We start from the raw sequence: 11551 nt of genomic DNA, 5'->3' as shown, positions 1-11551 counted from the left end.
GGGGCCGCGCGTCACTTCCGCCCGGCCGGGGCCGCGCGGCCGCCTCAGCGGAGGGGCAGGCGGGGCGGAGCCCGACCGAGGGGCCGAGGAGCGGCACGCACCGCAGCTGCGCTGCCCGCACCGGCCCTGCCGCCTCCTCTTCCTCCTCCTCCTCCTCTTCTCCTCTCCTCTCTCTCTCCTCTCTCTCCGCCGGGGCCCGCGGCCGAGGGCGGCGCCCGCAGGTGAGCGGCCTGGGGGGGGCGGTGACGTCACGCGGCGGGCGGCCATGGCGGAGGGGGGGGGGGGGGGAGCCCAGAGGAGAAGGCCCTGGGGGTGCTGGTGGGTGAGGAGCTCACCAGGAGCCAGCCGTGTGTGCTGCAGCCCAGAAAGCCACCCGTACCCCGGGCTGCACCAACAGCACCATGGGCAGCAGGGTGAGGGAGGGGATTGTCCCCCTCTGCTCTGCTCTGTGAGACCCCACCTGGAGCCTGCGCTCAGCTCTGGGGTCCCCAGCACAAGGAGGACACAGAAGTGTAAGAACAAGCGCACAGCAGGGCCACAGGGGTGATTTGGAGCAGCTCTCCTACAAAGACAGGCTGCAGGGTTGGGGGGGTTCAGCCTGGAGACGAGAAGGCGCTGGGGTGACCTTCTTGCAGCCTTGCAGTATCTAAAGGGGGCTTATAAAATAGGTAGCAACTTCTGCTTGGGCAGACAAGGGGGAACGGCTGTAACCTAAAAGTGGGGAGGTTTAGATTAGAGACTAGGAGGAAGTTTTTTACTGAGAGGAGGGTGAGGCACAGGAACAGGTTGCCTGGAAAAGTTTTGGATGCCCCATCCCTGGCAGTGCCCACCCCACACAGCTGGAAGCACCTGTGTTCTTCCTCCTAGCAGGCATTTGCACAGCGTTTGGTGCTGTGCATGACTCGGTCATAGAGACATGTAGAGGCTTTGAGACTTTGGCTTGCTCTAAAGGAAGAGATGAGGATGTGCAGCACAGGACTATTTCAGGGGAGTCTTTTTGGCCAGCTATTCCTGAAAGTTGAGCTGTCACTGAGCCGGGAAAGGGAAGACTGAGGGGTTGTGTCTAGATAGAGGCCATTCAGAATTTTCTTGATATTGACTTAGATGCTTTGCATGTATTTGGTGACCTGAAGTAACTGCTGTCTCACCTAATACATATGTGGATTGTGTTTAGTGTACAATTCAAATCTAGTCTCCTGGTTTTCAAGCAAGTCACGTAGAAGATATCAGCTGCTCTGTTTCTTGATTTTGGATTGAGGACTTAAGTCTTTACAGTGCAGTAAATGTTAAATACTCAGCCAAATTAGCATTACGTGAAGCAAAACTGGTGGTTGTCCTGTCCCAGATACACACAGGCTTCAGGCGTTTCTTGGTGCCTTTAAGTCAGAACCCTTTCTGAATTTAGAAATCCAGTTTTTCACCACTGATCAAAACCAGAAGATCTTGCCTATTACCTCGTGCTCAGGTACATGTTGCTGCCTGGGCAGAAAGGAACATCTTCCTTTCTGGCGTCCAGCTCCATCTCTCTACTGATGTGGATTCCTGTCCTGCATTTGTTTTTCTAACCTGTCTACACTGCATGGGTTACAATGCCTTACTGTGTAATCTGCTGAAGGGCTCTGCCTCCTGGAGCTGCTTTGTTCTGGGCAACACACAAGCTCTCAGTATTGGATGTGCTTTATAGTGCCTGAAGCACTGTAAAATGACCTGAGGCAGTGTGCAGAGAATGGGCAGTGCTCAGCTGTCTGGGTAAGGCTTTGCTCCTGATGCTCCTTTGCAGCTGATGCTGGCTGGGCCTTGCCCTTTGTGTGCCTCTGGACCAGGTGTGCAGGTAGAACGACTCTGTTCTCAGTTGCAGATGTGGCACAATGAAGCTCTCCTGCCTTGGCTGCATTTGTAGGTGGTGGTAGTTACGGTTCAGCACTGCTGTATTTTTTTAAATACTTGTGATTAATACCACTGTTCAGGCTGTAGGAAAAAGAGATCCCTTCTTTGTCCTCCTTCAGTAGATGCCTGGTGTTCTCAGTGTCTTTGCCTGCAGACTGCATCACTGTTCACAGTGCAGATCAGCCTGGTCTGTGAAACTTCATAGCCTTAAAGCTGCTGCTCTTGAGCGGGGAGTGAGTTGAGAGCAAAGCTGGCCCGTGTAAAGGTCCCTCATGGGTGAACATACTGCGGTGATGGTAGTCCAAAGGTAGAGAAGGAAAGAGTTTCTTTGGTGCTTGTGGCAACTCCCAGGCCTCCCTGTCTGCTTTTCCTCCTCTCCCTAAATCGTATTTTTTAGTCCTGTAAAGCCAAGGACAGTGTTATGCCGGAGATAACACCTGGCTCATCTGAGCCGAGCAAATAAAGACAAACGAGAAATTGTTTCTCAGAGCCTTTTCAGCTTTCCAGAGAAGCCTGGATGGAGGGGACTTGTCCTTACAGAGGAGGAAATGTGCTGTGGTTGGTGAAACAGAGGAAAGCATTTGTTTAACTAGACATGCAAAAGCTGGAAAGGCAGGCAGCTGTGTAGCAGCACTGGTCACAGAGCATCCTGGACCTCTACCAAATTACAAATACTTCCTGCTGGGACTTGTGGCTCTTCAGTCTCCTTGGGATCCTTTTGTCCTGCAGCCTGAGGTTGCTGAGATTCAGGGTCTGCTGGTCCTATTGCTCCAGGTCGTTTTGTAACCACTGGGGAGGATTTATTCACTTTCCTTTGTGTTACACTTCTCTTAGAGGAAGTGTGCAGAAATAAAAACTGCGCAATTCCAAAGATTGCCTGTCCTTATTTATTTTTTTTTGTTTTCCTGAAAATGTCCAGTTTTACTCCTAAACATGCACTTGTAGTGGAAGATAAATGAAATCACCTATTACCTGTATTTCTGTTCCTTACAAACAAGTTTAATTTCATACCCTTCTGTTATATCTCCATCTGTAGAGATGATTGGAACTGTGAAACATTACTTAATTGAATCTTATTACAGTGCATATTTCATGCATTCATGCATGATAGGTTGTGTGTTGCCAAATTAGAGGATTCTTGATGCACTAAAAACTGGACCCTCAGCATTTCTGGAAGGCAAAGAGTACAATTTGTTACTACTTTCAAAGTACACAGGACCCAATTAAAGGCTGAGGCAAATGCTTCTCAACTGTCTCTGATTCTTGTCAGCAGAAGTTTTGTTTTTTTTTTGGTGTTTACAAAAACGCCAGTTCTTTGTAAATCTATATGCTTTTGACCAGGAGAGGGGTCTGAGCCCAGCGCACTGCATGGTGAAACGTTTCTTAAGCTACGGCCTGCAAAGTGTGCATTGTGCACCTTGCCTTGGGAGCTGCCTCTTGCTGCTCTTCCCCAGCTGCCAGGCTGGGCAGTGGGCTTGTCGTCAGATTTTGTGTCAGCCAACGGTTTTAGTCTTCGTTCTTTTCTGTTAGTTTGCCATCTCTTCTGCCTTGGATTTGGATCTCTTGGCCTAATCCATCACTGATTCCCCTCATTTGATAGAGCCCAGTGCCAGCCTGTGTGCAGCAAAATCTGCACACTTGAGCAGGTCCTTTCTTAATCCGGATTGCCTCTAAGGGATTTCATAAATCTGAATCAGAAAATGATACGTGCTGTCACATGCTAACATCTGTAGTAGCCTCCTGATAGGCTGACTGATGATGTTTCTGCATCAAAGTTGCATCTGAGCTGCCGTAGGAAGTCCGCAGGTCTTTCTCATTCTGTAGCTGCCTGGTTACACAAGTGTAAGCCCATCGGTTGTGACCTTTTGCATCTTGCACACCTTCTTGATCTTTGCCAACATTTTTTTTACGGTAGTATGCATCTCAAGAGTAGTAGTCCCCTGTCTGCCCTGCCTTGCGTTGATTTTTGCCTAGCAGAAGAGGAGAACACAGAGCTTCAAGCTGCTCAGGGCCCACATGCTTCTCCATCCTCAGACAGCCTTTGTGATCGTGTGCTGCTGCTTCATGCCTAGGATGCCTGGAGATGGGCTTCATGTTTCTGAGGTGCTGCTTTTTCTGCTGATCCTTCCAAGCTAATGGTATGCAGTACACTATATAATGTAGAATGCTGCACAATGCGCTGATTCGGAGGTAAATGGTTGATATATATCCAGGTGAACAAAATTGCAAAGTAATTAACATCCATGTTACCAAACGCTACCAGTTTTCCTCTGAATGAGTGTGTGCATTTCACAGGTACTGTCTCCAGCCTCCACATAGCTTCTGAGCAAAGTCATTGTGTTAAGTGAACCACCTGTGGAGATGTTTCAAATACAAACATTGTTTCCAGGCAGACTTTACTTTTCTTTACTGATAGAATGTGTCTATCAGAAACTGTTTATGCACAGTATTCACATGACTGCTCATACGCAAATGCAGCATATGGTTTGTTCACAACTTGTGTGATAGGTGAAGTGAACGTGTAAATTTGAGGACAAAATTTCTGTACTAGTAGACTCATATGTGACCCTTTTTCAAAATAATAATTCTGTGTGATCTTTTATTGTATCTGCCCTACAGTTGTGCCACATGACACTTTGGTATTGATTTTGAAAAACAAATGTTACCACAAGTATTGTATGTAGATGGACATACATCCCTTCCCGCCAAGCAACCTTTCCTTTCCCCAGATTTTGCACTTTGTTGATTTCTTATGAGAAAAAGTAGAGGTGACACCTTATTAGTCTTACGGTGAGTACTAAGATTTTATTTATGTTTGGTTGCTGGAAATTTCTCAAAAAACACCCCTGGGTTTGTCTAGTTGTCTTGCGTAGTGCATCATTTTATACAAAAAGAGCTGGATTAAATGAGACTGGCATTAAAGTTCAGACTTCAGTGGGAGTTTATCTAATACCATAGACAATTTAACAAAGCTTTTAGTGGATTCTTCACAATTAGTTTTTGTTGTTTCTGGTTTTATTGTTGTAATGTAACTAGGATCTGATGTTTTACTATGGAGTATGTTTTAGTTCGGACAGAAATTAACAGAGGTAAAATGACCTGCATTATTCAGTTTGCAGTGGAGCTGCCAGTGACAAGTCTGATGCTTAGGTAGCTGTTGCACTAGGCCACCTCCGTGACAGAATCAGTTTTGTTTTTTTGTTTTTTTTTTTTCCCTTGTGCTCTTTGCAAGATTGCTAGTTCTGATACAGTAAAAGTAAAAGTACAGCACTGGTGAGGTAAGATAAAGTTATTGTTCATCTGTATTTTAGCCATCATCCTTCCTTTTTAAACCCAGTCTCGCTGTGGTCTAAGTAGAACCTCATCCATTTTTAATATTATAGTTTCTTCTGCTTTGTTTCATAGGATCATGGATTTTCCAGGACACTTTGAGCAAATCTTCCAGCAGCTCAACTACCAGAGGCTTCATGGCCAACTTTGCGACTGTGTCATTGTGGTGGGAAACAGGCATTTCAAAGCCCATCGCTCTGTTTTGGCAGCGTGTAGCACGCACTTCCGAGCTCTCTTTACTGTAGCAGAAGGAGATCAAACCATGAATATGATTCAGCTGGATAGTGAAGTGGTGACAGCAGAAGCTTTTGCTGCTCTCCTAGACATGATGTACACTTCCACACTAATGCTTGGAGAGAGCAATGTTATGGATGTCTTGCTGGCTGCATCTCACTTACATTTGAACTCCGTTGTTAAAGCATGCAAACACTACCTTACTACCAGAACACTGCCAATGTCTCCACCGACTGATAGAGTTCAAGAGCAGAATGCACGTATGCAGAGGTCTTTCATGCTTCAGCAGCTTGGGCTGAGTATTGTGAGCTCTGCCTTAAATTCCAGTCAGAACTCGGAGGAGCAACCGAACGCAATGAGCTCCACGATGAGAAGTAACATAGAGCAGCGCACTACTTTTCCGATTCGCCGTCTCCACAAGCGTAAGCAGTCTTCAGAAGATCGGGCCAGGCAGCGAATGAGGCCTGCCATAGATGAGTCTGTTTCTGACGTGACTCCGGAGAGCGGGCAGTTAGTCGTGCATTCACGGGAGGATTTCTTCTCAGCAGATTCACTGAAGATTGTGGACAACTCAAAGGCTGATGCCATCACTGATAACCAGGAGGACGGTACTATTATGTTTGATCAGTCTTTCAGTGCTCAGGAAGATACTCAAGTGCCCAGCCAGTCTGACAACAGTGGAGGAAACATTCCACAGATGTCCATGGCATCCCAGGCAACACAAGTGGAAACCAGCTTCGACCAGGAGGCTGCATCTGAGAAGAACAACTTCCCATGTGACAATCCAGAGGTCACTTTAAACGAGAAGGAGCACATGCGGGTGGTGGTTAAATCTGAGCCCTTGAGCTCCCCAGAGCCTCAGGATGAAGTGAGCGATGTCACGTCCCAAGCAGAAGGCAGCGAGTCTGTTGAAGTGGAAGGAGGAGTTGTCAGCGCAGAGAAGATAGAGCTAAGTCCTGAGAGCAGTGATCGTAGCTTTTCTGATCCTCAGTCCAGTACTGATAGGGTGGGAGATATCCATATCATGGAGGTGTCAAATAACCTGGAACACAAGTCATCTTTCAGTATCTCAAATTTCCTGAATAAAAGCAGAGGTGGCAGCTATGGTGCTAGTCAAAATAATGATGACAACATTCCAAATACAACAAGTGACTGCAGAATGGACAGCGAAGCCTCTTACCTGATGAGTCCAGAATCGGGGCCTGCTAGTGGTCATTCTTCTGCCACGGTCTCTCATGTTGAAAATCCTTTCAGTGAGCCTGCAGACTCTCATTTTGTTAGACCAATGCAGGATGTGATGGGTCTTCCCTGTGTGCAGACTTCGGGGTATCGGGCTGCAGAGCAGTTTGGCATGGACTTTCCACGGTTGGGCTTGGGCCTCCATTCCCTTTCAAGAGCAATGATAGGCTCTGCAAGAGGGGGAGCCAGCAGCTTTCCTGGCTACCGCCGCATAGCCCCCAAAATGCCTGTTGTGACCTCTGTCAGGAGCTCCCAGCTGCAGGATAACTCATCCGGTTCCCAGCTGATCATAAATGGGACCACTTCTTTCGATAATGGGCATTCTTCACAACCTGGTCCACCGCAGCTGACAAGGGCATCTGCAGATGTTCTTTCAAAATGTAAGAAAGCCTTATCCGAGCACAACGTCTTGGTTGTAGAAGGTGCACGCAAATACGCATGCAAGATCTGCTGCAAGACTTTTTTGACCTTAACAGACTGTAAGAAACACATCCGTGTGCACACAGGAGAAAAGCCTTACGCCTGTCTGAAGTGTGGCAAACGATTCAGCCAGTCCAGCCACCTGTACAAACATTCCAAAACGACCTGCCTGAGGTGGCAGAGCAGCAACCTACCTAGCACTTTGCTTTAACCGTTTCCACCCTCCCGCCTGAATGAGAGTGCCAGTACAAACTCTTAACTCTCTGAAGCACTGCAGGAACATTAACACTATTTTGCTCAAGCGAAGAAGCTGCTCTCGTAGATCCGTGAACACTTGTGTGTGGTCATGCCGCACGCAAAAGTCTTGGTTCTTTAAATTGGGGATAATACCATACCTACCTCACAGGGGTGTTGTGAGGCTTAAACAAGTGTTAGTGAAAAACTTTGTGGTCCGCAGAAGTCTGCACTACACAGTCCGTAGATGTGTGAAACATTACTGTTACGTACATGCAAGCCTGGGGCCTACGGGGATACAGCCCCTGAAACTACGTTCCTTTGCGTGGCAGAGGGGTCAGGATTGAGTGAGAGTGATCTCATGAATTAACACGTTTCAAGATTGAAAAACTGAAGTGCAAATTTCCTTTTTTTTTTTTCTTCTCTGAAGTATTTTGTAAAAGTGAAAGCATTTAAATAACCTGCAAAAATCAAGTTGCTCATTATGTGTGAACAGTAATGCAAAGAGCTGTTTACTGCAGATTGCATATCTTTAGAAGAAAAACAACTTTGGATGCACCTGTCTGACATAAAATGCTTTAAAATATGCTAATTATGAAATAGTTTTAGGGTTCTGAATGTATGTTTGCCTGTTTTGTAGTAAAGAACACTGTGTAATGAAGGTGCTTAAATTAAATCCAAGGCAATTAACTTTTGGACTACCAGTTGTATATATACTTGGAATACAGCAAGATCTGGATGTTTCACTGATTTTTTTTTTTTTTTTTTTTCTGTAGAAGAAACTTGTATTAAGTGGTAAGTGAAGTACTGTTTCTTGTTTGTGCTATTCTTAGCAGTATCTTAAGCAATTTGTATTTCCTATCTTAAAATTCCATATACACAAAAGTCTGAAAAGAGCTTGTCTTTGTCTGTTTTGTTATTTTGAATGAGAGAGAGATAATTTGTGATGGCATTTTTTTAATGTTTAAGGTAGTCTCTTGCTGTTCCCAGACATGCCGATAGTCGGTCTGATCCATTTTACTGCATAAGCATGTTGCTCTTTTCTGGTACTCTTCTCTTCAGGCTTTAATTTTCTACTCTGTACACTTACTTTCCCTTGCAATTATGGATTGTTTCTTACATCAGAGGAGTCAGGAATGATCCTTGTTTGCCATATTTATTTACATTTGTATGTAAAGTGTAGTAAACAAATCCAATCCTTTTGTTTAAAGTAGTGTCATAAATGTACCTTTCTACATAAAGTAAAAAAAAATAGCATAAATTTAATTAAAAAATAGCACTGCACACTTTGTAAAGCAGAAATTCAGTGATCTTTGTTCTTTGAGAGAACAGCGTACATCTTCTTTAATTTCTTCCTCTTTGATGCCATTTGTTATCTAAGAGTATTTGCAGCGTCTTTTGTTTTCTTTGTTAAAGATGCATGTGAACTACCAGCTTTCAGAACACTGGGTTTCTACATTTTGGAGCACTTCTGCTGATAAATGTTGTTCTACCATATCGAAGCTGGGTCAGGGCTTCAGCACATCCATACTACTCTGGAGAGACAGATGATTGATGTTTCCTGGCATTTAAGTCACAGAGCGACTGCTTTCTGTTAATGCAAAAACAATTTGCAAAGGGTTTTTTTTGTTTGTTTGTTTTTTGTTTTGTTTTGTTCTATATAACCAAGATACCCTGTGTGATGATACTCAGCAGTTTTAAGGAGTTTGTGTTCCTAGTAGTTACTCTTAAGCATCTTGGTCTTGTGTTTTGCTAAACAGAAAACAAAATCCTAATACACAGTCCCATAGGTCATTTATCAAGATGAACTGTGAACATGGTTGAAGATTACAAACCAAACATTCATTGTCAGACCAAAGGAAACATAAAAAGCTTTCTGCACCTGGCTTTATGTGAAACAGTACTCAGCTAACGAAGAAATGTCTAGTTACACCTCTCTGTGCTGAAAAGAAAATTGCCAAATGTCTGTCAATGTGTCACTTGCAACTTGAGCATCCAAGGTAAACAGGAACATGGAAACATGAGTGATTGGATTGATTCCTTTAACAAGTTAAAAGTTCTTTATTTAATGGTCACATTTGTAGCTCTTGATTTTTGAAGAATTAAAACAGTATGACATTTTTAAAAAGCTTTAGGACATGCCACTTTTTTTTTTAACAACCATTTTGATATTGGGGGACTGAAGGCATCGAGGGATACTAAATAATCTCACTAAAACATTAATAAAATACAGTATTTTGTACTTCAGTATATTCTTGTTGGTGTCTTGCCTTATCAGTAGCATTCTGGCTGATTGTTTCATCTTTCTTGCATTTCTACCGCTCTGTTAAAAACTAGATTTTTTTTTTAATGTACATTTTCTGTGTGTTTCCTACAACGCATCTGAAAATCCTACAGCATGTAGGAATAAAGCAGCTATGTGAGTACGGAGATTAATTAAAAGCTAATGTGATCAGGTAAACGCATTAAACTGTACTTTTTTTAATCTGTTCTTTTATAATAAATTTTCATGTTGTTGTGAAATAGCAGACCTTGTGTGGGAGGACTCCTCTCCTTTCTTAAAGAAAAATAATTAAACTTGCAGCATCCTTGTAAGAAGAAACTTTGATTTTCTATTTTCATTGACATCTAGTGTTTTTGGAGGAGCATGCTGCAAATCCAGGAACTTGTGGCTGACTTGTTGCCTTCCTAGTCTTCCAGTATGACACAGTATCTTAGAATGACAGGTCCACTTAGCTGTCCCTTACTGTAAAATGAGAAGTAGCTCATCTCAAAACCTGATAAAATTGCCAAAGAGCTTTATCACCCCGACTTGTGTTCAAAACTAAACTTTACAGACCCTATGGTGAGATTTCATGTGAAGACATCAGTGAATTAGAGTTTTGAAACATCTGAAAATATTTTTTTGTGCTGCTGTGTTTGACTTGATTTACTTTTTATTGTGTATTTGCCAGCAATATAATTAATTGACTAAGCAGGTAATATTTATGTGTTTGCAGTTTGAGCTCTGTGTCGCACTTTGCAGTGCAAAATTGCAATGTGGGTACACAGGCATGTCTGTCAGGTGAGGCAAAGTGCATAGCACTGCTCGTGGCAGGCCTCCATGATGCTGGGGTTTTACCATTTTTGAGACGCCATACAGTATATAACCAACAAGAAGCAGGGCAGTATTTGAGCCAATAAAGCCTTGAAGGATTTTGTCCTATTTTGGGGTCAGATGTGATCCACAGGCTGCCCAAGTAAGTGGTTGGGTCACCATCCCTGACGGTAGTCAGAAGATACGTAGATGTGGTGCTAGGTAAACAGTTGTACATGATGATTTTACCAGTCTTTTCCAACCTGAATAATTTTATGAATCTATGATCAACACTTTGAACTATTCTGAGCTGGCAGAGTGTGACTGCACTCGAGCATGGAGCCACTGTAGCTACATGGTGCGTTGCCTTCTGGCTACCTGTGTGCTCCAGAGGTAAACTTTAGGATGTCCCCCGCAAATCGTTTTCAATGCCCTACTGCTGGCTGAACCACTTGCAGGGATTCTTGCTTCTGCCACAGCATTGCTGGGAAACGGTCCATTGCCTGGATCTCCCTCCCCAAATGGAGGCTGGCCAAAGGATGTCTGGAAAGCCTTTGGATTCTGGAAGCATTCCTGCTTTTGTACAGAGATTATTCACATTTTTCAGCTGGATGAGCTCCCTCTTGGAATCCCCTCTTGGCAAGGGACCATGAGTAAGTGTCTGGGTAATGTCAGAATAATTTTTATAAAAACATTTGAATGCCCATCTTTAACCTTCCCGATTTTACAGCAGAAGACAGCTAAGGTATCTGAATATAAGGGGATGAAGGCTGGTTTGGTAGCTTGCTTCAAAAAATGTATTAATGCTGAGGAGACTAAACTATGTATAATAGCACAATTCATGTCTCGAATAGGCAGTTGTGTAAGCATTTAAATAAACCATAAAAGCAGTCTTTAAATACTATATGGTTCTCTTAATTTTTCTTTATAATACATGCAAATACGTTCAGTCTGGAGCTTCCTATGGTTTGCCAGTCTCTGTCAGTGGCCACTGCAGGACACACACTCAATTAGCTGGGTCTTACCTAGAAGACTTACACAGAGTTCCTCGATCACACTGAATTTGTCCGCCAGTATCTCCTGCTCATACTTCAACCCTGTAAAACATTGTCATGCCAAAGAACGAATTCA

The 11551-nt window shown here is 43.9% G+C and overlaps 1 protein-coding gene across 4 annotated transcripts; it reads left to right on the top strand.

Moving 5' to 3' along the window:
• Positions 1 to 9: 9 nt before the first annotated feature.
• On the top strand, positions 10 to 11324 carry ZBTB5 (zinc finger and BTB domain containing 5). 4 transcript variants are annotated; one of them, XR_011805879.1, is made up of 3 exons: positions 10 to 221; positions 5293 to 8139; positions 8761 to 11324. XR_011805879.1 is itself a non-coding variant. In XM_038170160.2 (2 exons), exon 2 carries the CDS (start codon positions 5297 to 5299, stop codon positions 7319 to 7321), a length of 2025 nt encoding a protein of 674 aa, XP_038026088.1. In that variant the 5' UTR covers positions 10 to 221; positions 5293 to 5296; the 3' UTR covers positions 7322 to 11324. The 4 variants fall into 4 exon arrangements, 2 of the variants coding, with proteins under 2 accessions (XP_038026088.1, XP_038026087.1); XR_011805878.1 differs by lacking the exon at positions 10 to 221 and adding an exon at positions 277 to 4677; XM_038170160.2 differs by having other exon boundaries at positions 5293 to 11324.
• The last annotated feature ends 227 nt before the right edge of the window (positions 11325 to 11551 follow it).

This window comes from Anas platyrhynchos, chromosome Z, assembly GCF_047663525.1.
Source record: "Anas platyrhynchos isolate ZD024472 breed Pekin duck chromosome Z, IASCAAS_PekinDuck_T2T, whole genome shotgun sequence".
In the NCBI taxonomy this organism is placed as follows: domain Eukaryota; kingdom Metazoa; phylum Chordata; class Aves; order Anseriformes; family Anatidae; genus Anas; species Anas platyrhynchos.
Note: the sequence above shows the minus strand (reverse complement) of the source record. Positions and strands in the feature narration are given on the sequence as shown.